The 25,031-nt window shown below is 57.0% G+C and overlaps 1 protein-coding gene across 10 annotated transcripts; it reads left to right on the top strand.

Moving 5' to 3' along the window:
- The first annotated feature begins 554 nt into the window (after nucleotides 1-554).
- RHOF (ras homolog family member F, filopodia associated) lies at nucleotides 555-25,028 on the top strand. 10 transcript variants are annotated; one of them, XM_082668340.1, is made up of 11 exons: nucleotides 555-810; nucleotides 1,221-1,263; nucleotides 2,659-2,763; nucleotides 4,704-4,794; nucleotides 8,347-8,396; nucleotides 10,468-10,548; nucleotides 11,064-11,233; nucleotides 11,523-11,610; nucleotides 21,992-22,101; nucleotides 22,189-22,323; nucleotides 23,438-25,028. In XM_082668340.1, exons 7-11 carry the CDS (start codon nucleotides 11,096-11,098, stop codon nucleotides 23,600-23,602), a joined length of 636 nt encoding a protein of 211 aa, XP_082524466.1. In that variant the 5' UTR covers nucleotides 555-810; nucleotides 1,221-1,263; nucleotides 2,659-2,763; nucleotides 4,704-4,794; nucleotides 8,347-8,396; nucleotides 10,468-10,548; nucleotides 11,064-11,095; the 3' UTR covers nucleotides 23,603-25,028. The 10 variants fall into 10 exon arrangements, with proteins under 10 accessions (XP_082524466.1, XP_082524469.1, XP_082524472.1 ...); XM_082668343.1 differs by lacking the exons at nucleotides 555-810; nucleotides 1,221-1,263 and adding exons at nucleotides 1,454-1,591; nucleotides 6,995-7,064; XM_082668346.1 differs by lacking the exons at nucleotides 555-810; nucleotides 1,221-1,263; nucleotides 10,468-10,548 and adding exons at nucleotides 1,454-1,591; nucleotides 6,995-7,064.
- Nucleotides 25,029-25,031: the final 3 nt, after the last annotated feature.

Consider the following 25,031-nt stretch of genomic DNA (forward strand, 5'->3'; position numbering starts at 1 on the left):
GCTCCGGCCCATGGTACCCGCCCGGCCGCCCGGCGTGGCGCTAGCTCGCTCGCTCCGCCCGGCTCGGGCGCGGGGCTCGCGGCAGGCCTGGCGCCGCCCGCCCGCCCGACCGCTCGGCCGGAGCGGGGGCCGGGGCCGGGGCTGGGGGCTGGGGGCTCGGGCCGCCCGGCTGCCGGCAGCGGCCTCTCCCTCCCCGAGCCGCGCTTACATCCCCGCCGGGCGCCGGCCTCCCTGCGCCGCCAGCCAGTACATGGTGTCCCCCGCGGGAACCGAGGCCGGGGCGGCCGGACTGGGGGCCGGGAGGGGGGAGCGCCGCCGCCGCGGCTGCCGGGCCCGGAGCTGCTGCCGCCGCCTCTGCTGCTGCTGCTGCTGCTGCTGCTGCTGCCCGGGAGGCGGCTGGCGGCGGAGGCTCGGCTCCCAGTAGCCGCACATCCCACAATACACCGCTAAGGAGCCCGACCCGAGCGCTCACCCTCCTCCTCTTCCTCCTCCTCCTCCTCTTCCTCCTCCCCTCTCCTTCCTCGCCGCTTCCCCAGGCACTCTCCCGGCGGCGGCAGCTGCGCCGCCAAAGCCCCGGGCCCCAGCGGCCCCCCACCCCTCACTCTCGCGCTCCCACACTGCCTCCCCCCTCCCGGGGGGAAGGCCTTTTAATTTATTTATTCTGCTGGGACTTAGGTGGGGGGCTTGGCTGGCGGGGGAGGGGGTCTCCCCGAGCTCTACCTCCCGCGGCTGGGGTTACCCTCCGAGCCGCGGCCGCCGCGGCGTGCGCCTGGGGCCTCCAAAACTGTTTCCAAACTGCCAAAACCGGAGGTGGGCGCGTGGGGGCTCAGGGGAAAGGGCTGGGGTTTGGGGTGTGTGTCTGATTGTGTGTTTGGACGCTGGGAGCCGTGAGGGGCGGCAAGGAGGCTCCAAGACGAGTTGCAATCGAGGTATCTCGGCTCCGGCTTCCTCTTCTGCCCCGCGACCCCCTCCCCCCAGAGCGGAGCTGGGGAAGGGAAACCAGGATTTTAACCAAATTAGCATTCACATTCCTGGGAGGATGCAGCCCTTGCCTGGACCTGGGTGATAGAAGCTTCTTTCTGTTTTTATTTTTGGAGAGGAGCGCCCTGTAATTGTGAACACATGCTTCTCTCCCCGCACCCCCCCTTCCTCCAGTCACCGACGAAGGAGAGAGTCCCCCTTTTTTGCATTTATCTTTCCTTCCCCTTTCTTTATTAAAGGTCCGGGAGTGGCGGCGGCCAATCAGCGCGCGGCTTCCATTTTGTGAGTTCAACTCCAAGGCTCCCGGGCTTCGCGAGGACGCGTTTGTAGCCCCCTCTGCCTCTCCTGTCGGGCGGCCGAGGCGAGGAAGTCGCCTCGCTGGGGCTTCGTGGTGGTGTATTTCACATTGGGGCTCTTTTCGGGGTTTGTAATTTGGCCGTGGGTAGGTAATTGGCTGGAGCAGGGCGGCAGGGTGCGGCAGCCAATCAGCGCGCGGCTTCTATAGGGCTTGAGTTATTAGACGCTGCTCTCAAAACATCCTTCATCAGACACGAAGGAGAGGCCAACAGATGAGGGGAGCCATTTTTCTGCAATGGAATTAAATGGCCAAGTGGGTTTTTCCTTTGTTGCAAATGGGGAATGTTTTTCCTTTGACTCCACCATCCAGTTCAGGACGCCTCAGTGTTGTGTTTAACATTTGTCAACAGGCTAAAGGACTCACAATTGGAAGAATGAAGAAGACTTTTTAAAAAGATCTGGATTTTTCCTTATGACTTGGAATCCATCTTTGTCTTGTATAACTAGGTCATAGCACACCATTAATGTCAGCAGTTAACAATTTTGAATTCCAAAAAACCTAAGTAAACGACATATTTAATTTTTTTCCTCTTTTTTTTTTCTTGGGTGGGTGGGGGGAGCTTGGAGCTGTCTTAATCTGTATTCTCTTGACTGAACAATAAATTTTTATATATATATAGTTTCCTCTATTAAACACTTAAACCTGGCCATCTTATTAACTCCTTCTGCTCTCTTTTTAACAAGGTAATGTTTTAAATGTATAGTTTTAGGACTAGCGAAATGGCAGCAACAAAAAATTGTAAGCAGTCGTTACTCTTTTAAGTTTTTTAAAAACCTTTTACATTGTAAGTACCCAGTCCATTCTGTCCTTACGCAGTGCAGTTTTCATTGTTAATGTTGCTGAGATGTCCTTAATTTTCTGAACCTTCATCTGCATGTATGTCTTTGTCGCTCTTGTCTAACATAAAACAGTTAAAATGCTTTTAGACGATTTTGCTTTTATACAGCTAGGGTTTTAGCTTTAAGCTTTTGAAAATGTTTATAGCAATAAATGCTAGTCAGCTTTCTTCCCAGTAACATGTACACTTTCTTTGAAAATCTATCTATTTGAAGAAAAACATCTGTGTTTTTCTCGTCTTGGTAGGGGGGTGGGTGAGGGAAAGGAAGACCTCTTTGTGTAAAGAGACTAAAGCCGTCACAGGAAACTAGATTAAAACTGGAAAACAAGTCCTAGCTGGTTCGAGCCAAACACCATCGTTAACTCGGGGGTATTTTCTATGGTGGTTGGGATGGCCGGTGCGTCTTTTGCCTTTTGTTTGATTTGACTGTGTATTTTCGCCTTTTGTCTCTTAATGACGGTCACACCATTGCTATATCCAGAGCAGTAAACAGTCCTCAGCGAAGCCGCCTTTTGCCAACCCAACCCTGGAAAATTTGCAGAAGTGGAAGGAGCTGAAAATGCCATGAGAGTGTAACTTTAAAAAGGTAACAACAACAAAAAAGACACCACCACTACTCCAAATATTCCCAACTAAACAATCCCCCTAAAAGATATTTTTTACAATAACACCTCCAAAACCTCCGCCCAGCTTGATCTTCCAGACTCCATGGCACCGGGCTGAGCGGGTAAGTAAAAACAACAACAACAACAACAACAAAACTGCCTTTTACCCCTTCGAGGAAATGTTTTTTCGAGCAGGCCAAGGGCTGCAAATGTTTGGGAGCTGAGGGGAGAAGGTTTCAGGAGCTTCATGTTTGGCAGCCGGATCGGGAGGGGTGGGGGGGTGGGGACGAGGAGGGCTCTTCAGACCCTTTTGCCCCTTCTGCCCCGGAGGCGAGAGGAAGGTCTCCCCAGCGACGTGGGGCATCCACGGAGCCGCCTGCGCTCGTCCTCGCTTTTCTAGGTCTGAGCCTTGGGGGGAGAAGAAATTGAAGTGCTTTGGGGAATGGGGGCACAAAAGCCGAGGAAGCCTCTCCTTCCGGGCCTGGGGTCTCTTTCCCTTTTGATTGTGGGGGTCTCGCCCTCCGAAGCCGGCTTTTCGGGGCTCCGGGGTGCGCCTGCGCTTCCTGAGCGAAAAAGGACAAAAGGCCGGCGTCCATGTTGGCACCATGACGCAGCATCTCTCCCGCCTGCAGCCCGAGCGCTGCCTGTGCTCCCGGCCGCGCTCGCTCCTCCCTCCCAAACACGAGTTTTATTTTCAGGTTCAGAGCAGAGCCGCCGGCTGGGCCGGGGCCGAGGCCGAGGCCGGGGCAGGAGCCAGGGCGGGACTGCGGGTGGCTAATGGCGGCCGCTTTCTTCCTTCCTCCCTCCTTTCCCGGTTGTCGTAGGGAGCCCGGAGCAGGCGGCGGCCCCTCGGCCGGGCCGGGCCCCGAGAGCCCGCAGGACACAGCGCCCCGGGTCGAGGGGTGGTCACGGAGGCCGTTTTGGGGGCCGCGGGCCTGGGGGCGTCGCGCGCCGCGGCTTTCGCGCTCGCCTCTGCCGGGCGAGGCGGTCAGACGGGCGCCATTTCGCGCGCCGCCCGCGGCTCGGGCGGTGGCGGCCGCCGCGCGCCAGGCGGGAGGAGGGAAGGAGGCGGCGGGGCCGCGGGTGGGGGGAGGGGAGGCCGCCGCGGCGCCGCCCGCGTTCCAGGCCTCCGCCTGCGGGGACGCCCCTGGCCCGGGGAAACCTCGACGAAGAGCGCGGGTTCCGCAACGTCCTCGGACCTCGCTCCCGACCTGGGGGCCCCCGGGGGCACGAGGAGGCCGGCGCGGTCGCGGGGTCTTTTCTCTTCCCTCCCGCGCGGGAGCCAGTAGCAAAGGGCCACCGGGCCAGTCGGGGCCTCGAGGCCACCCCCTGACCCCGACCGGCTCCTCCAGAGGCCGTGGACTTATTCCCCGCGGCCCGGCCCTGATCCCAGGCCGTCCCTGCTGCCCACCCCGAGCCTCGGCGCCCACGTCCGGCTTCCAACCGCCCTTTGATAGACGAGCCCGAGGGGCAGGTGGGCCCCTTTTGTCCCCACTTGGGGCGTGAGGCCCTCACGCTGGCCGCCGACGTCCCTAGGTGGCCGTCCAGGCACAGCCGGCCAGCCGGCGCTCTGGAAGGTGGGGTGGGGTTTGGGGCCTGGGAAAGCCGAGCGGGCCTTCCCCGGGATCCGCAGAGGCGGAGGGCTCTGGGGTAAACCCTCGCATCTCCGGCCCTTCCTGGGGGAGGGGATGCGGACGGGGCGGGCCTTTGGAAATGCAGATGAGCCGCCGCCTGCTGCTCAGCGCCCCGGCTGAACCTTGGTGATTCATCCACACCCCCCTCCTATTCATTCTGGAGTGAGGGCTGCCTTGGCAGCTGGGAAGGGGGGAGAGGCATTTGTAAGGCTCCCCTTCCCTCATGGAGACCGTATCCGGTTTGTGGCCATCGACGCCCTAAAACACCCTCCGATTTTTCCCCCCAGGATCATGACCGGAGAAGGGGCCCGGTACCCCCAGAGTGGACCGTCCTCCTTTGGACAGAAGCAGGCCTAGTTTGACAGTCCTCCCACCAAGGTAGGTGTGAGCCCTTTCCCAGCCTGCGAGAGATATTTGGGGGGCTTTGGCCTGGAGCCCAGGGAGGGCGGGCACCCCAAACCTGCTAGTCTGGTTCTGCAGCCCTTCCCCCCCACAGATGTGTGGGACTGAAATCGGCTGCCTGCTGGGCCTGCTTGGTCCATCCATCCCCGCCTGTCAGCTTCCGTTGTCAGGAGTTTGGGGCGTGCAATTCTTTGCCATATTTAGGAGCATAGGAGAGGCTGCACTTGCATGTATTAGGTTGGCCCAAAAGTTAGTTCGGGTCTTTCCGTAACATCTTACAAAAGCCCGAACGAACTTTTTGGCCAACCCAATATTTCCCAGTTGTGTGTTTGGTGGGTGGAGTGCCCTGGATGCCTCTTCTGAAAGACACAGGCAGCTGCCAGGAAACCGGGCCCGGCCCTGGCCCTCCCTTCCGGCCTCCGCTGGGGGCGTGTGGGGTGACTGTGTGAGCTGGCCTCTTCCCCTCTGATGTCTGGCTGCTAGGGAGGTGAAGAACAGAAAGACCTGAGATCTGGGCCAGCTTTCTTTAAGAAAGAGGTTTCTTGACTCTTCCCCTTCCAGGGAATTCCCACGATTCCACCTCACCCAGGCCCCCACCCCCACCAAAAAAAAAAAGAAAAGAAAAAGAAAAAGCCCTGTTTGTAGAACGGGAGAAACCCGGATTTGAAACCTGGCTAGCCATTTCACCTGCTGTGACCTTGCGTAAGCAGCACAGATCCTCAGCCCCAGTTTCACCATCTGCACAGATGGGTCAGTGATTGTCAAAGTTGAGTGTGCAGCCGAATCACACGGGTGGCTCATTAGAATCGACTCCGAGGCCCGGTCCTTGAGTTTCTCATTCAGTAGGTGGGGCCTGAGAGCTTGCATTTCTAACAAGTTCCCAGGTGATGCTGATGCTGCCTTGTGGAGACATTTTGAGAACCTTTGGGCCAGGTAACACCTGGGGTGTTGTGAGGATCCAAGCATGTGCTCTTGGAACCCCGAACTATTTCTTGGTGCGGAGGTGTCGCTTCGTAGAGATGGCAGCTCTCTCCTTATTCTCCTTACGCAAGCTGACAGCATGCAGTTTCCCATTCTCTTTATCTCCAGGAAGCTCCGCAGCTGGAGACAGTGCGGCCCTTGATCTCTGACCCCTCTCCCACGTGATCTTTAGTTTGTGATTACTTTGATGAGCCATTTGGGTCCAGGTGCTGCTGATTGCGCCGCCTCCCCCGTTCGGGCCGAGGCTTGACTTCCGGGTCTAATAGGCTCTGCTCACTTTTATCCCGTCCTTCAGTTTGGGGGCTGGAGTGAGGACTGGGGGAGCCGTAGGGCTTGACCCAGAGGTTTTGTTGGGGGCGTGTTGGTGCTTAATCGAGGGAGGCTCTAAGGCAGGCAGCTGTGGGTTTGACTCTCCCCTGTGCTGGTTGACCTTGGGCGAGTCTCCTGTGTAAAGTGATGATAATGAAGCCTGCAGTAAAGGGTGGAGGGCGGATTAAGTGCGATTAAGGGGGCCGGCCTCACAGGCTTCACACCAGTTGGCCCCCCTTCGGAGGTGGCTGCGGAGGGTGGGGCTGGGCTGTCCGAGAGCTCCTCCCCCACCAGCCCACCTCGTAGCACGTGGCACAGCCTCAGGGCAAAGGGGAAGGCTGACATTCTGCAGGCTGGGAGCCAGCTCCATTTTTACTCCAGTGTGTGAGTTGGGATGGTGGCTTTTCCTCAAGTCCACAGGCTGTTGTTCCATGATGGGTCATGGTTTGGGGGGTTCCCCCCACCCGGAGAGTAACGTGACTCACCCAAGGTCAGGAGGTCACCACCGGCAGTCAGGATGAGATTCCAGGTGTCTTCCAGCCCAGCACCTGTGTGCATGGCACCCCCTCGCCCCAGCTGCTGGGTTATTCTGGGCTCCTGCCAGTGCTAGCTGTCTGCTGGCGTCACCGCCTGGGAGCTGGGAAAGCTATTTGGTTGAAAGTAACCAGCGTGGTACTCTTAGGTCCTTCTGGCTGTCATGCCTTGGCGCCATGAGGGTCTCCAGATAAGCTGGATTTGGTCCATGCTGTCTTTTGCTGGGGGGCAAGGGGTGCAGCCGACCACACCTGGCACTAGACTCCCTTCCCCCTACCCAGGGTGAGCACTTTGTAAAAGTTGGCGAGGCTCACATTATTAGTATCATACGAGCCTTTCCCTCCTTCCACAGTCTGCCCCAATCCGGCGGTTTAAATTCGGCTCTGCCATTGATGAGTTCATTCAACTCCCTGGATTCTCAGGTGACCTTTCTGCCCCCTGAGGGTGTCCTGCATCCCTTCTGATAGAGCCCTTGGGGCTCCACGGGGCTGGGGTCTTTATCTCCCGTGGGCGTTGGATAGTTAAATAATTGATTTAAACCTCTCCCTCCCAGCAGCAGCTTGGAGGGTTACAGCCAGTTCCTCCACTCCCGCCCTCGGACCAATTAGGGAACAATGAGGCGCTCCATTGTGGTCCGGGTGTGATTCTTGGAAGGGAGAGGGGTCCCGATGACCTGGAAGGATCGTACCCCTCCCCGCTTCCTTTTTTCACCCCCTCTTTCTAATTTCTTTGTCTGGCACGCCAGTACCTCCTAGGTGAAGGGAGGGGCGGGGCAGCCTATCAGTCCTCAGACTGGTTCCTCTGCCGAGAGCGTGGCTCCACCCACCGGTCGCCCAGCAAGTTCGGGGCGGGGCTGCTCCTGGCGCCCAGCCGGTGGAGCCTGCCTGGAGAGGGCCACGCCAGCGGAAGGGCGGCCGGAGGTGGCCGGACCTGCCTTCCTACTGGACGCCAGGGGCCCGCCCCTTCCGGCCCGTTGGGCGAGAGCCGAGGCGTGGAGTACGACCTTTTGGACTCCCTGGGTGGAAACTGAACCTCTGCCTGGACTGTGGAGATGGGCACCCTGCCATCTCAGAGGCCGCCTGGGTCCAGTGCTGTCTCCATCTGGCCAGTGACCTCGATGAGTTCCTACCCCTCCAGGAGTCGTGGTCTCTCCTGTGAATCAGGAGGAGGAGGTTGGCAGATAACCTTTGACCTGTCTCTGAGTCTGGCTTTGTGGAGGTAGCTCTTTGTACTCTGGTGGTGACTCCCCTGAGCCCACCACCACATGTTGAGCCTGGAGAGAGTCCTGGGACAGGGATAGACAGCCTTGATCCCCCAGGCTGCGCTGGGCCACCTCCCATCCCTGGGGCCCCAGAGGATGGTCGGTTACTTCTGTCTCACGTGGGGTGGATGACCCCTCAGGTGTGTAGTGACCTCCCAGAGTATGCTGAGGCACCAGGGAAGTGGAAGCCATTAGCATTGTCGTTAACGTCCCCGTCCTGACCTGTGCTGGCCAGACCTTGCCCTGACAAGACAGAAGTGGATCTGGCCCTACTTCTCTCTTGTGGTCAGTTGGCCTCACTAGATCCCAGGCCTAGATGTGAGCACAAATCAGTTCACCCCCGCAGATGCCACCTGCCAGCTCCCCTAGGCTTCTGTGTCTCAACAGCTTTGTGGCAAGAACCAGTTTAAAGAATTTTTTCTTACCCTCCTAAATCTCTCCAGGAATTCCTGGTGAATAGAAGAATGGCATGGGTCCTCGGAACATTTTGCAGGTAAGGGAGTAGGGCTCCCCGGGCCTGTGGGTGTTCCCAGTGCCTCAGCTGGCCTGCCCTGGCACAGCACCTCCAAGGAAGCTCCGAGCAGCTAGCCTGGCTGCCGGGTATTTTTAGCTACAGATCCAGCCCCTACACCACCACTGGAGCCAGGTCCAAATCAAACACGCTCCAGGCAGGGTGGGGCTGGGGCTCTGTGCCAGCCTCTCAGCCAGGCAGGGGTGGGTGGGCAGGCTGGGGCCAGTGTCAGCTGTCCTGCCTGGACCTGGGCCGGCCTGGGAAGACCTGCTTTCGTGTAAGTCATTTTTTCTGTTATAAGTTGAAATCCATTAGTTAGACAGAAAAGGTGGAAACCGAGGTCTGAGGATTTTGAGGAAAAGTTAAGTGCCCTCTCCCTACGGGCTGGAGCAGTTCCCACAGTTTGCTCAGAATGGGCAAACTCTAAGTGAGTTCTCTCAAGGCCCTTCCCAGATGAGGTAGTCTTACTCTCCCAGTCACTCCCTGAGCTTCAGGGTATCTGATGTGAGGTCAGGCCTGTGCCTGGCTCAAAGGTAAGTGGTCCTCCCCTCCCTCAAAGCCCTCTTCCATCCTCCCTCTCCCTGAGTGATGGCTTCCTCCCCCTCCTCTTCTGCCAGCCCCAGGCTGCCACTGTGTAGAGATGGCCCCAGCTCTGTCCTCACCAGCCAATCACAGCTCCCCCCGGTCACCGGAAAGAGCTTTGGCTGGGCTCCTCTGTTCAGAGCCTCTGTCTGACACCCATCTTGAGCCTGATAGCCAGGCCCCTGTGATCTAACCCTCACCACCTTGACAACCATGTCTGGTCTCCCTCCTCATGCCCCAGCCACTGCCAAACCTGATGGGGTTTCCAGCCACCATGGATTTACTCAGGCTGGGTACCCATCCTACTTCCACTGGCCCTTCCTGCCAGCACTGCCAAGCTTAGTTCATGTGTTGCCCAGCTCTCAACTTCCTCTGAACCCCACGGGGGCTCCGGTGTCTGAATTGTTCTCGTCTCGCAGACTCCTTTAACTGCTTCCCCCAGGACTGAGTTCCTCAAAGGCAGGAACACAATTGCCTCTCAATAAACGTGTGCTGCAAAGAAGGAATGAATGAATTGCTGTATATTTGTCTAGGGGTGCTTGACCCAGCAGATGCCCTCTGGCCCGGTGACAAGAGTAGGGCTTTCTGCTTAAGAACCTGGAGCTGGGTCTTCTCTTCCCAGCTCTGGGCTCTTTGGGGGCTTCCTGGGGCAGTCTCTGCTGCCATCTGGTGGCCAGATTATGCCTTGCAGTCTCTGAAAACGTTGACCAGGCATTTATGGTGCCAGGTTGACGATTTCCTTTCCGAAGTAAAATTTACCTGATCCTTGCTGAGTACCTGAAAGTGGGGAATCTTCTGGGTGGGATGAGGGCAAGAAAATCCTGAATCCTGCCAGCCCTTCTCTGAGGAAACTGTCAGATGTCCTACCCCAGCTGGGAAAGATTCTGCTCTCCTAGCCATGTCCCAGTGCCTGCCTGGTACATGCCTGATCCTGGGGGTCCCTCTGCCACTCCTGACCACTGGCCTGGTTTGTGCAAAAGACAGTCCAAGGGAGGGAAGGGGTGGGAGGCAGGGGTGGTTTTGCCCAGACGCCCTGATAGTACCTGGCCAGAGTGAATGCTCAGTAAATAGCAGTTTGGGTCCGGGGGTTGAGGAGAAAGCTTGGGATGAAGGATATGTGGCTGCTGGCTGGAGAACACAAATTTCTTGGTGGGAGCAGGGTTATCAGTCTCCAAAGTGGACGGAAGGGGGCCCAGCTGATCTCAACTAGATTTACTTTGACCTTCCCCTTCCCCTTCTCGACGGCGTCTTGCTTGGTTCCCACGCCTCTGGGCCTTGCTAGAAAGAGGTTCCCGCCCGCTTGGTTTGGGGCCAACCCTCGAAAGGGTTCTGGGGCCACTCACCTGTTACCAAAGTTGCCGCGCCGAGGCCATCGCTCGGCAGAGGGCGCCAGATCTCCACCTTTGGGAGGTGGGGTGATAGGTAAGCGGAACCGCTATTCCCCAACCCACACACGGGCTCACTCCAATAGGGCCAGACCACGTGGGCAGACAGGACCCCTATGCCAGGATCTTTCTTGGAACCACCGACGCTACCTTCTGGGGGAAAACAGGTCAGAGTGGACTTCCCCGAGGCCACATAGTTGGGGCGGGGAGAAGCTGGGGGGCTTTTCCCAGAGCTTGAGACCAAGGCTTCTCGAACCCGAGGGCTGGGGGGCAGTCCGCCAATCAAAGAGACCCTGCCCGATGGAGGAGGCCGAGTCGGCCAATCAGAGGGTCCCTGCCTGAAGACAGAGACTGCCAATCAAGGGTGCCAGGCGGGAAGGGGCGGAAACTATCAGATCTTGCTGGTTGGGGTGTGGGGGGCGCCGTGACTCGCAGGAGAGATGGGAGCTGCGCTTGCCGCTGAGCACTCCGTTTCTCAGTTGCCTCAGTTTCCCTGGGAACGAGAGGTGAAGACTCTGGGCCGAGAACCTAGCAGGAAGGAAATAGTCTGGGAGGTCGACCCCGGCTGGCTGCCTGGCGGAGGAGGTGCCGGCTTCGAGGGCGGGGCTTCTCTTAGCCCCGCCCTAGGGGCCAGCCCGCGCCCCGCCCGCCCCGGATCGCTCAACCTTAGCGCTCTCCTCAGGGCGCCGCCGCCAGTGCTGCCTGCTCCCGGCTATGGACAACCCTGGGGCCCCAGCCCCGACTGCCGCCCCGGGCCCGGGCAAGAAGCAGCTGAAAATCGTGGTTGTGGGCGACGGCGGCTGCGGCAAGAGTTCGCTGCTCATGGTGTACAGCCAGGGGTCCTTCCCCGAGGTGAGGCCCGCCGGGGGGCTGGAAGCAGGCTGGGGGCGAGGGAGACGGGCTTGGGACCACTGGGGGTGAGGGACAGACCTCAGCCTGCGCCCCGAACCCGGACCCCAGGTCCCTGGCGTCCTGCGCACGGAGAGGCGGCCGTCACCCCGGGGCGCCCCCTCGGGAATTCCAGAGCCCAGCAGAGTGAGGGGGGCTGAGCCGGATGCGGTGAAGGTGGGGGTGGGGATCCAGTCGGACCCTGGGTCCCCGCCGCACCTCTTAAGAACCAACACTGCCCGTTCTCCGACAGCACTACGCCCCATCCGTGTTTGAGAAGTACACGGCCAGCGTGACCGTGGGCAGCAAGGAGGTGACCCTGAACTTATACGACACCGCCGGTGAGTGCGTCTGCGCGGCGAGGGTCCTAGGGTCCGCCAGGAGCGTTTCCCCTGAGGGGCATTCCCCGCCGGGCATCCCCGCCCGCCCTTCTGCCTCTCCCGGGGCCCTGACATCCCGTCACTCCTGGAGGCCGCGGAGGGGCGCTGGCTGGGAACCGGTTGACCACCGCCTGACTGGGTGGTGCTGGAGGCCGACAGAGGCGCCCCATCTGTAAAAGGAGGGTATTTGGAAGAGGTGAGTTCCTGAGCCACCCTCTTAGCGCTGATGTTCTGAGGGCTCACGGGTTCCTTCCTCTCCTATGGCTCTAGAAAACCGTGGGCTTTGCTTCTGCTTATTATGGTTCCAGGATTTCGTGTTACATGCTGTGGTCTCTTAGGATTCCGTGGGCTGCAGATTTGAGTCCCCTGGTGCTAGGGTTCAGTGGGCTGCATTTCTGGGTCCTATGTTCTAGAATACTTTGGGCTATAGATCAGAGCCTGTGACTCCAGGATTCTGTGGCCAACAGCCCTGAGGCTCTAGGGCCCTAGAGCTACACATTCTGAGTCCCATGTGTCTGGAATTCCATGGACTATGGTGCATGACTCTGAATTCTATGGTCTATAATTTTGAGCCTGTGGTTCTAGGATTCTGTGGCTACAGTTCTGTTTCTTCCTGGCACTGAAGAAGGAACAGAGCTCTAGGGAATGTAGGTTCAAAATAAGGTTCTCTCTGCCACCTGCAGCTCCTAAGGCAAGTGTATTTATGCTAATTGCGTCACAGTCATCAGCGTTCCTATTGTTGGGGGATGGGTGGAGGAGCACAGCCAACGGGAGGATTTGGGTAACACTGCTGGTACTGGTACCCTTGGGGAGCTTCCATCCTGCCCTGACGCCCCTCTGGGCTGAATCAACTTTGGGGAGCAAAGCTCAGGATCCCAGCTGGGGCCTCACCCAGCCTCTGTGACTCAGTGTTCAGTAATTTGCAGGGGACTATGTCATCAGGTGTCCCTTCCCCTGTCGGCCAAGCCTTGTATGTATGAGGTCAAGTCTTCCAGCTGGTCTTGGATAGGGCCAAAATCCAGGACCACCCCCTCCTGCCCACCGCTCCATAAGGCTGCCAGTAACATCTCTCATTCCACTCTGGAGAGGTTCAGGAAAGGGCCTCTCCCAGCCCCAAACCCCTCCTTCATTCCTGACTTTGCCATATGGGTGTGTCCCCCCTATAGTGGCCTCTAAGGGCCCTCTCTTGTTGGATGAGGGCCCTGCAGGGCTGCCCCCAGAACAGGGCCATGCCTCCAGCCCCTTGAACTGGGAAAGCCAAAGGCGTCTGAGGAATTCCCAAGGGCGTGGCCACAAGAGCAGTAAAAATCGTGGTGTGTCTGGGACACTTTCAGTTTCACATGTTTCCTGTCCGGGACCCAGGTGGGGGCAGGTTCATTAACCCCACTTTGTGGGTGGAGTGCTGGTGGGGCAGGGAGAGTCAGAGGGAAGATTTCACTCTCTTCCTTCCTCTGCCCTCAGGGCTTCACCGCAGCCTCCCTCATCGGACCCAGAGTAAGGATCACTTCTGGTCTTTCTGGCCTCACCCAGAGAAAGATGCTCAAAGAACTTATGAGCGTAGATTGTCCTGTAGAGGTTCTGGAAAGCTTCTACTTGGTATAAGGAATGATTTTCACTAAGAGCTACTGTGGGAGGGATGGGGAGAGCTCCTTCCCAAATCACCAGGAGCAGTGACCACTCAGGGCGATGATTACCTGTCCACAGCTTCCTGCCACATGCTTTGGAGTCAGACCTGGGCTTTGATGCTGGCCCCCCTGGCTGCGTGTCAGTGGGGGCACCTAGGCCTCAGTTTCCTTCTCTGTAATCAAGGCTAAAATAGTTGTGAGGATTACATCAAATTCATGTGACATGCAGCACTTAGTGCAGGGCCTGGCTTTTGCAAAGGGCTCACTGTCATTGTGATTTTTTAACCTCCTGCCATTCAGGCCCAGGCCCCAGCCCAAGCCTATTCTTTTGAACCCGCTGCCTGCAGAGCTCTGTGCCGGCCCCCACCCTCTGCTTTCCCAGCAGGACTGTTCCAGGCGGCAGAAAAGCAGAGCTGGGGTTTGAACCTCTCAGTGGCATCCCTGGGGGAGTAGACTGGCCTCACAGTCAGCAGGATGGCCCAGGAGGGATATTCTGGGGGGAAGAAACGTGGCTGTTCCCTCAAGGGTGTCCCGCTGTGACTTGGGAAGCCCCACTGTCAGGAGGAGCATGAAGGAAAGCCTGGGTCACTCCTCTTCCACACGCCAGTGCCCAGCGTGGTGCTTGTCCTAGAGCGAGGCTTGTGGAATGAATGAATGAAAAAGAAACCTGGGTGCAGAGACACCCCTGGAGAAGGTCCTTTGTGATAAAGGTGATGGGATTCGTCTCTCTCTCTGGGGTGGACAGATATCCGAAGAAAGTGGCAGAAAGAATGGCCAGGTGATCAACTAGAAAAAGATAGAGACAAGGGTGAAGGGAGTGGCCCAGGTAGAGATGAGTAATGGTGGTTTTATTTATTTATTTATCTATCTGTTTATTTATTTATTTATGGCCCCGTTGGGTCTTTGTTGCCGCGTGTGGGCTTTCTCTAGTTGCGCGAGCAGGGGCTACTGTTCGTTGCGGTGCGTGGGCTTCTCACTGCGGTGGCTTCTCCTGTTGTGGAGCACGGGCTCTAGGCATGCAGGCTTCAGTACTTGTGGCTCGCGGGCTCAGTAGTTGTGGCTCACGGGCTCTAGAGTGCAGGCTCAGTAGTTATGGTGCATGGGCTTAGTTGCTCCGCGGCATGTGGGATCTTCCCGGACCAGGGCTCGAACCCGTGTCCCCTGTACTGGCAGGCAGATTGTTAACCACTGTGCCACCAGGGAAGCCCCAAGTCTAGTAAAGGTTATGGTAGAAGGTTCTAGAACCTGATGGGCTAGACCCTATGGTGGGAGGTGGGGGGCAGGGGAGCGAGCATCTTTCCAGCCAACCAGTGGTGCTCAGAGCTGTGGGATGGGGTGCCCCCCCCCCGAGAGGCTGAATTTCTCCACACCCAGGACCTCAGCCACAGGGGTCCGTGTGGGAGGAGAGTCTGGCTACTTGTCTCCGTCCTGCGGAAGCAGTTACAGACACCACTGCGGCGGGAGGGTGGATGGAGGGGTGATGGAGCTCTCAGTGCAGTGCGCAAAGGTGAAGGGGGCGGGCGCTGTGAGCACCCATTGCCCTAGCAGCTCATCTGCCTGCCCAGACACCCTCAGAGGCAGGAAGCTGCGGTGAAGTCTGAAGTTTCCTGGGCAGAGAGAGGGGAGGTGGGGGCGAGGTGGGATGTTAAGACACCAACCGGAGACAGAGCTATCTGGGCTTTGGGGTGGGGCATCACAGGACTGGCTGGAGTTGCCCCGGGAGGTCGGGGAGCTGTGGTCCCCTTCCCAGCCAGAGATGGGAACAGTAGGAAAAGTGGGGCGCAAAGAAGTCGCTGAGACAGGAATCACGGACAAGAGGGGTGCCTAGGAGCCAGGAGCCCTGGAGGCGGGGGAGCTGACGCTGTGGGTCTATGGCGCATGCGTGGTCTGAGCTCCAGACCGCGGTTAGGAGACACAGGTGGGCGGGCCCCAGTAGCACTAGTAAAAGTGGGTTCCTCTTCTGGCAGCTTCCCCTTCTCACGCTGCCTGCACCCCTCCCTCCCCTGACCAACACCCCGGCCAGAGATGGGAACCACGTGCCCTGTAGATGTCCTCTGGCAGATTTGGGGACCACTGTGGCCCAATGACACCCTCTCCTCTACCCGGCACCAGGTCTTAGAGACCATGCCCCCGGGAAGATGACTGTCATGGCAGAGCTTCCCACAAAGGAAATAACGCTCGCGTGAGCCTCACTTCCTCAGGCCCTGCGGCACCGCCAGCTTCAGGAAGATGGGCAGCTTCCGGGGGAGCTGTGGATCAGAAGACCTTTCCTCTCCAGAAGCAAATGTGTCCTTTTGCACATAACCCGAGGGGCTTTTTTTTTTTTTTTTTTGCGTTATGTGGGCCTCTCACTGTCGTGGCCTCTCTCGTTGTGGAGCACAGGCTCCGGACGTGCTGGCTCAGCGGCCATGGCTTATGGGCCTAGCCGCTCCACGGCATGTGGGATCTTCCCGGACCGGGGCACGAACCCGTGTCTCCTGCATCGGCAGGTGGACTCTCAACCACTGCGCCACCAGGGAAGCCCTCGGGGGGCTTTTTTAACCTCTCAAGCCCATCTGCAGAGGCCAGAGTGGGACCCCTGTTCGCCTCTGGGCAGATGACTTTGCCCCCTTTAAGCCTGGGCATCACTGTGAGTAAATGGGGAGGGTAATTGTATCACCTAGTGGATGGGAGGCCTCCTAGAGCTCGTGGGTCCCAAGATCTGCGGTTAGAATCCCCCACCCAGGTCCCCATTCAGTTTCTATTTCAATAGTAACCGCAGGCCCACACCTTTGCCCAGCATTGCTCAGCCTACAAGTCCTTTACTTCCAATATCAAGGGCAGGGTTATCACCCCCTTTTTCAGATAAGGAAACTGAGGCCCAGAGAGGGAAGGTGCCAAGATCATGGAAAATGAGTCTGAGTGGAGCTTGGCTCTCCTGACTCATAGGGGTGGGGTGTCCAGGACACTCCACTCCTCCCAAGGAGCCATGAGGTCGACAGCACCCAGAAGTCCATAGTCTGCAGGCGTGGTCCCTATGTGGAGGCTCACACTGAACTCCTGGGGAAAGCTGAGCCAGGCACAGTCAAGTCAAGAAGACAACTGGGGGCTTCCCTGATGGCGCAGTGGTTGAGAGTCCGCCTGCCGATGCAGGGCACACGGGTTCGTGCCCCGGTCCGGGAAGATCCCACATGCCGCGGAGCGGCTGGGCCTGTGAGCCATGGCCGCTGAGCCTGCGCGTCCAGAGCCTGTGCTCCACAACGGGAGAGGCCACAAGGTGAGAGGCCCGCGTATTGCAAAAAAAAAAAAAAAAAGAGAGAACTGCGAAGAGGCGATGGGATCTGGGCTGGCTACCCATCCTCTCCCAGAGTCCCTCCCTCTCAAGATCCCCTTGTTGGCAGCCTTTCCTCACTGGGTCAGGGTTGGGGCTTGTAGAGTGAGGACAGCTCCCTATCCTCTGGGGTGGATTGAGAGAGAAGCACCCCAATAGTTCTACCTATGGTCTTCTGTCCTTTATGAAGCTTCCCTTTGGCTGTGTGACGTTGGGCAAGTCACTTCACCTCTCTGTGCTTCAGTTTCTGCATCTGTAAATTGGTGATAACAATAGCAGTAGTGGGAATTCCCTGGCGGTCCAGTGGTTAGGACTCCGCGCTTTCACGGGCAAGGGCCTGGGTTCAATCCCTGATCGGGGAACTAAAATCCCACAAGCTGCATGACTCGACAAAAACAAAACAAAACAAAACAAAACAAAACAAAAACAGTAGCCAGTAGTGAGGAATCATAGTGAGGAGTGATGAGTCTATGCAGGTAAAGGGCTTTGAATGGGGCCTGGCATGTGATGAGTGAGAGCACGGCCAATAAATATTGTTGATACTAACCATTTTTACTGTTATTATCGAGGCTCACCTGCTCCTTACATACGCATTTCACAGATGAGGAAACTGAGGTCCAGAGATTAATTCTCAATTAGGAAGGCTTCCCGGGAGGACTGGAGCTTTTACAGCGTCTGGGCAGGAAACTGGCCTTGGAGCTGGGAACCGCGTTGGTGCTTCAGCTCACAGGGAGCCTGTCAGTGACCTTGAAACCTGCAGCCCCACCCCCAGCCACGTGGGCTCCTAACAGGAAGAACTTGCCCGCCCAGCTTCCCGGGGGGTGTGTGGGGGGGCGACTGCTTAAATTAACACGGGTGGGACTTCCCTGGCGGTCCAGTGGTTAGGAATACGCGCTTCCATTTCAGGGGGCACGCGTTCGATCCCTGGTCGGGGAACTAAGATCCCGCGCGCTGCGAGGTGCGGCCCAAAAAAAAAAAAATTAACGGGTGATGGAAGTGAAATGCCCTTGCAAACCTGAAAGCCATAGAGATGATTATTCCACTTTATTCACCGGCTCGTTTGTTCATTCGTTCATTCCCCAAATGTTTATAGAGCCTGTGTGCGCCAGGTGATCTAACAGTGAGGAGTACAGAGATGGCCTGTCCTCAGGGTCTTACGTGCTCATGAGGGACATCTCCCCCCACAAACAAAAACAACTGTGATGTCAGGTAGTGATACTTGCTAGGAAGAAAAATAAAGCCATAGCTGGTCATGGGACAGACTGCAAAGGAGGCTCTTGTTTCAGAGCAGTCTGGAAAGTTCTCTTGGAAGAGGTGACATTTCTGCAGAGACCTGAAGGAAAGGAGGGAGTGAGCCATGCTATTACCTGGGAAGAGCCTTCTAGAAGAGGGAACAGCAAGGGAGAGGCCCTGAGCCAGGAGCAGGCTTGGTCTGACTTCCTCATTCAACCCACTGCAGTCTGGCTCCGCCCTCATCAAGCTTGCTGCAGTCAGCACAGGCCCTAATTGCAAAGCCCAGTGGCATGTCTCAGCCCTCGTCTCTGCTAAGTCTGACAAGAGATGAACAACTTCTCAACCACCCACCAGCCAATAGTGACTGGACACCTACCCTGTGCCAGGAATGATTTTTAGACAGACATGGACCCTGCCCTCAGGGTGCTTACAGTCTCCCGGGAGACAGGCGGTAAACAAATGTGTGAGTACAGGCTGTGGATGGACTTTGCGTGGTGAGGGAAGGCCTCTCTGAGGAATCAGCCGGGCAAGATGGGAGGAGACGTCAGAACACCGTAGCCCCATTTTACAACTGCTTGTCTCCTCCTGCCGTGTTTCTAAAAGGGAATCAGAGTGTATGTGAGGCCAGAATTCTGAGCCGCATCATTACATCGTAGAGGCCCAGAACCTGTTTTTGCACACTACAGAGCAGAATAGAGCATTGCTGCGTATCAGCAGAAGGAACGCTGGCCTTGGACTTGAATGAATGTGGAGTCAGGCCTGGCTCTGATTCGGTGACCTCAGAGGGGTCAGTTCACATCTCATGTTTCTTTATATGTAAATGGGAGTATTCATAAGATCCCTGACTAGCACATCAGGCAGGTGGTTGTTGTCAAGGTTTCCTTTTTTTTGGCTGCGTTGGGTCTTTGCTGTTCTTTTTCTTTTCATGGGTCTTCGTTGCTACGCGCAGGCTTCCTCTAGTTGCGGTGAGCGGAGGCTACTCTTCATTGCGGTTTGCAGGCTTCTTCTCACTGCGGTGGCTTCTCGTTGCAGAGCACAGGCTCTAGGCACGTGGACGTCAGTAGTTGTGGCTCGCGGGCTCAGTAGTTGTGGCTTGCGGGCTCTAGAGCGAAGGCTCAGCAGTTGTGGTGCACGGGCTTAGCTGCTCCACGGCACGTGGGATCTTCCTGGACCAGGGCTCAAACCCGTGTCCCCTGCATTGGCAGGTGGATTCTTAACCACTGCGCCACCAGGGAAGTTCCTGTAAAGGTTTCTTAATCATTTATAGGCAAAGGCACTCTAAAAAGTGTGATGGGAGTTCCCCAGTGGCCTAATGGCTAGGATTCTGGGCTTTCTCTGCCAAGGGCCCAGGTTCAATTCTTGGTTGGGGAACCAAGATCCCAAGGCCGCGCGGTCGCCAAAAGAAAAAGTGTGACGTATAAGGTGGCATTACCAGTAAGTAGTAGAGAGAAGGCAAGTATCTTGAAAAAGGAAATACTGTGGATGGTCAGTCTGAATGTTTAAAAATGAAATGCTAGGAAGGAAATGGGGGAAAAAATGAGGGAAAAGCATTCCAGGTGTGGCACAAGAGCTTGATAGGTTTGAGAAACAGCAAGGAGGCTGCCTTGGTTGTACTGCAGCGAGTGAGTGGGGCAGGAGGAAGGGGGATGAAGTCGAGACTGGTGGGCAGCAGGGTCATGTGGACCACTGGGAGAGGCTTGGATTCTCTGCAAAGGGCAGTAGGGAGCCACTGAAGGTGTTTCAGTTGAGGGGAGAGGGGTGTGATTTTACTTGTGTTACCATCCATCCAGCTGCCAGGTGGATAATGGATTGAGGGGCAGCAGGAGGCCAGGGAGGAGGTGGCACAGAAGACTGACGGTGGCTTGGATGAGGATAGTGCCATGCCATCCAGCAGAACTTTCTGCAATGATGGAGATGTTCCACACCCGCACTGCCCATTACGGTAGCCACTAGCCCCGTGGGGCAGTTAATTACTTGAAATGTAGCCAATGCAACGGAGAACCTGAATTTTTAATGTTAATTAACTCAAATAGCCACATGGGGCTAGTGACTACCCTATCAGAAAGATGTGGACAAAGGTCAGGAGAGGGGACATGTATGGGAAGGGGAGATGGGCTGGAAGAGCACGTTGGGCCGGTTTCCCACCATCTTACAAGGATCTCTCCAGCTTTCTGGTAATGAGGGCAGGAGGGCCTGAGTCTGCGGGGCCCTGACTACCCCTCACCCCTTCTCCAGTGTTGAGGGAACTTTGGCTGAGTGACAGCACAGACAGTCCTCCCGGCCCAGCCATCATTAGATCTGGGTTCCCAGTCACTGCACACCATCAAGGATCCCTGGGCTGAGGAGGGCCAGTGGGAAAGGAGATGGCAGCCGTGTCCTGTCATCAGCAGGGGTCTGGGAGCAGGATGTGTCCTGTTTGTGCTCTTGGGAGAGGCTGCTTGTCCTGAGAGGCCTTTGGCACGGAGGGATCAGAGGGCAGGTGGCACCTCCCTGGCACCCACAGGCTAGAGGATGGGGCAGGAATTCCTGGGCTCTGAGTTCTGTGTTCCCTGGAAGGTAGTCACCGCCTGGGTCTTTCTGCAGAGGTGGCCAGGGGTCGCCATAGGGCCTGAAAGACTCTCAGTTCTCACTGTGGTAGTTTTAAACAAAAAATAGGGCATGACAACCATGCACAGTGTGTGATCCCGGGCCTGCTTCTGAACTAGGGAAAAAAATACTACAGGACATTATTGGTGAAATCTGAATACAGCTTATGGATTGGATTAGAAGAGTACAATGTCAGTGTTGGTTTCTGAGTTTCATACTTGTCCTGAGTAGGTGAGAGGACGTCCTTGTTCTTAGAAAAACCGCATAGGAACTCTCCCGTGGGGGTGGGGGTGGGGGCGGGGGAGCCGAAGGTCTGCAGTTCCTTCTCACGTGATTCAAAGTGTATATATACAGATAAAGCAAGTGGGCAAAACGTAAGGCCTCGGTGAATCTGAGTAAGGGAGTTCTGTGCTCTCTGTTGTAATTTTTCTGTAAGTTTGAAATTGTCAATATAAAAAATTACTAAAAAAGTTTTTTTTTTTAAACCAACCGTCACCCAAGCCCAGCCTTGGGTTCTGATTCAGGTGGTGCTGGGAGGGACCGAGTGTCAGAAGTTGTCAGTTCTTCCTGGTGAGTCTGGTATGCAGAGGGGTTGACAGCCACTGTGCCGAGTGGACCTGGATGGGCGCACGGTCTGTCACCTCTAGCATGCCCCCACCCTCCTCCTAGTGTTGGCAGGAATGGCAGGAGGAGCTCAACCAGAGGCCATGCACCTCTCAGCCTGGGGGGGGGCGGGGGGCGGGGGGCGCACTCCACGGTTGACTGCAGTGTCCTGGGCCTACCCAACCCCACTGGTCTGAAACTTCAGGGAGGGGAGGCTTCACTTCAGATTTGGCTTCAGAGTCTGCGCTATTAACCTGAGCACCAGGGATAAGGATGGGAGGGAGGGGTGATCATCACTGGCATGATTACTAGCAGTTTTTCCAGCACTTACCCTGCAATCAGGCCTATCTCTGATCACTGCATGGCTATTTTTTTTTTAATATTTATTTATTTGGTTGTGATGGGTCTTAGTTGCAGCAGGCAGGCTCAGTTGCAGAACGTGGGATCCTTTGTTGTGGCACGTGAACTCTTAGTTGCGGCATACATGTGGGATCTAGTTCCCTGACTAGGGATCGAACCTGGGCCCCCTGCACTGGGAGCGTGGAGTCTTATCCAGTGTGTCACCAGGGAAGTCCCTGCATGGCTTTTATCTCGTGTAGGACTGCGGGCTGCCACCTCTGTTTTTTTTTTTTTTTTTTTTTTTTTGCGGTACGTGGGCCTCTCACTGTTGCGGCCTCCCCCGTTGCGGAGCACAGGCTCCGGACGCGCAGGCCCAGCGGCCATGGCTCACGGGCCCAGCCGCTCCGCGGCTCGTGGGATCCTCCCGGACCGGGGCACGAACCCGTGTCCCCTGCATCGGCAGGCGGACTCTCAACCACTGCGCCACCAGGGAAGCCCGCCACCTCTGGTTTACAGACGGGAAACCGAGGCCTAGAGTCTCTTGCCCAGGAGACCCCCAACCCCTCATGCATCGGAGCCCAGACAGGGGACTCAGGTAGAGAAGTAAGTGGTACCTCCCTGACCTCCACCTGCTGTCTGGTTTCAGGGCAGGAAGATTATGACCGGCTGCGGCCCCTGTCCTACCAGAACACCCAGCTCGTGCTCATCTGCTATGACGTCATGAACCCCACCAGCTATGACAACGTTCTCATCAAGGTAAGGCCCCTCTCCCAGCCTGCCTGCCTCTGGAGGAGGGGCTACGGACGGGGCCCCAGCCCTGATGCCCGCCCTCTCCTTCCACAGTGGTTCCCGGAGGTCACCCACTTCTGCCGTGGGATCCCTATCTTGCTCGTTGGCTGCAAGACAGACCTGAGGAAAGACAAGGAGCAGCTGCGCAAGCTCCGGGCGGCCCAGCTGGAGCCCATCACCTACACGCAGGTGGGCCAGGGGCCCCTCCCCCACCCCGCTCCGCTGCACCCCATCGCCAGGAGCCCAGGACACAGCCATGGCCAGAAAGCCTCCCAGGTCTTTGGCCTCTGCATTTGGTGTGCCTTAGCAGCCTTTCGGGAGCTGAAGCCAGCAGGATTCTAAAAATAATGATTTTCTTTTTTTTGCCGCCCCGAGCAGCTTGCAGGACCTTAGTTCCCTGACCAGGGATTGAACCCAGGGCCACGGCAGTGAAATCACCGAGTCCTAACCACTGGACTGCCGGGGTTAAGAATAATAATTTTTAGATATTAATAATGATAGGCCACTTGCCTGAGCACTTTACATTACTTACCTCATGTAATCCTTATAACCTTGAGGCAGGTACTATTAGCGCCCCCCATATTACAGAGGAGAGATGGAGACTCAGAGAGGTTAAGTAGCTTGCCCAGGGTCACACAGCTAACCTGAAGTGGAGCCAAGATCCCATCCCAGTCACTCTGGCCCCAGAGCCTGAGCCCTTAACCACCACCCTGTCCCATCTCCCCAGAGGCCTGGAAGGGCAGGCCTGCGTTGGAAAGCAGGGTTCCTTTCATGAGCCTGACCAAACCCTGCGGCCTTCTGGGTAAGGCATGGCAGAATAAAAGGAACACGAAGGAAAACTAATGAAGTTTAATAAAAAGGAACAGGCATTAATAAATTTGTGTTAGAAATACTGTTTTTACTCTAATAGCCAGCTCAGTTGCCCTAACTGCGCTTTCGGGAAGAGCAGGGGAGAGAAGCACGTAGGAAGCCCTTTTGTCTTGAGGCCTTCAACTCTCCTCACAGGCCTGGCAGACACAACACACCACCCCAGTTCTCGGCTGAAGTCAGCCCCCGTCTCTGCCTGAGTTCAGGGGAAGCGTGGGCAGGAGGCCAGGACAGAGCTCCCAGCAGCTACAGCCCACAGGCCACACCACACTGGCCTTCATGGTCCATCCGCACACACTGGGGAGTGCTGGCCCTGGGGTGAAGCATCCCCACACCGAGGCCTCCGCCCCCAGCAAGCCCCCAAATCTGTGAGGGGTCTCACAGGAGACCGCATGCTCCAGGCCCCTCGTCTAATCGCGGCCCCTCCCCCCACCAGGGCCAGAGCGCCTGCGAACAGATCCAAGCTGCCCTCTACCTGGAATGTTCTGCCAAGTTTCGGGAGAACGTGGAGGACGTCTTCCGAGAGGCCGCCAAAGTTGCCCTCAGTGCTCTGAAGAAAGCACAGCGGCAGAAACAACACCGCCTGTGCCTGCTGCTTTGACACCTCCCGGCGGGGCCCACGGCCCTCACGATAGAACTGAGAGGACGCAGGTCCCCAGCTCCAGACTACTCCCCGGATCCTGCACCCTCCCCAGCTCTCGAAGGGCACTCGGAGTCGGGCGTCTCCAGGGCCTGGTGTCTGGAGCCTGTGGCCAGGCTCTTGGAACATTCTGGAACTCTCTCCTTTCCCAGCTGGGGCTCTGACCACGAGCTCCCCTCCAGCCTGCATGGTGGTGGTGAGCGAGGGTGCTGGACTCAGTCCCTCTGTACCCTGGAACTAGCATTTGTCCCCAGGACTCAGGAGTGCCCTCATCACTACCAACCCCCAGCTGTGTGTCCCCTTCTGCACACCCAATAGGTCCTCAAAGCCTGTGCTTGAGATGAGAAATGACGTCTGGTATGAGGATAAATGTGGACTTGGCAGCGTTCCACACGGCCCCCAAGCCTGCTCTCCCCAGTCACCCGCCTCCCTGGTTTCCTGAGATAGGCACGGCTGCATCCTCCAGCTTCTTGCTTCCTCCCCGCAGGAACTCAGGCACCAGGATGGGACCGAGGCCTATCACAAGAACACAGGCCCCAGCCCCAAACGTGGGGGGCCGGCACCAGCCCCCTCCCTCCTCCCTGCCAAACAGAGGACTTAAGTCTCAGCCCTCGGCTTGGCCGCCATCTTTCCAGAGCTGGACGCACGTGAGGCAGAGAAGAACCTCTCTCAAAAAGCAAAAAGTATTATCTGGCTGATCCATGTGACCCTCGCTCAGTGTCTCCTCACCTGCAACCCCTCCGCTCGCCACTACTTGCCAGAAACCCGAGATGAAAAGTGACACCAGCTCCGAGTGATCTTGGGCAAGTCAGGTCTCTCTACAGACTGTCTGCAGAAGGACGGCACTGGCTCATTTAAAGAGTCATCGAGCTCCCGTCTCTCACAGCCTCCAATTCTGCCAAGATGTGGAGATCTGGAACCAAGGCCATCCTGGCCTCCTGCGAGAACAGACTTGATTAACCCCCAGTGCAGATTCACTGAACCTCCTAGAAGGTCTGGGGTCAGGGGCCCAAGAGTTTTGAAACAAGTGCCCCAGGTGATTCTGATGCCCCAGAGATTGAGAGCTGGTGGCTCCTGAGTAAGCCCAGGGATCAGCGTTACCTAAGATGAGATAATGGCTTCAGGTGGTCCTGCCATCCCCGGTATCTCCTGCCTCAGCCTCCTCCGTTGCCCAGTGCTTCAGCGCCCACTAGGCCTGAGAAAGAGACTTCTGAAGTCTACCCCACCCCACCTAGGTTCCCCAAGGCCCTGCCGCGCCCTGGGGAATCAAGAGAGCATTCGGTCCAAGGCTCCGTGGACAAATGATGGTCTTGGACAGAGGTCCACAAACCACAGTCTGTGGGCCAAATCTTTATTTTTGTAAATAAAGTTTTAGTGAAAAACAGCCCAT

The sequence above is a fragment of the Grampus griseus genome (assembly GCF_964374135.1).
Source record: "Grampus griseus genome assembly, chromosome: 12".
In the NCBI taxonomy this organism is placed as follows: domain Eukaryota; kingdom Metazoa; phylum Chordata; class Mammalia; order Artiodactyla; family Delphinidae; genus Grampus; species Grampus griseus.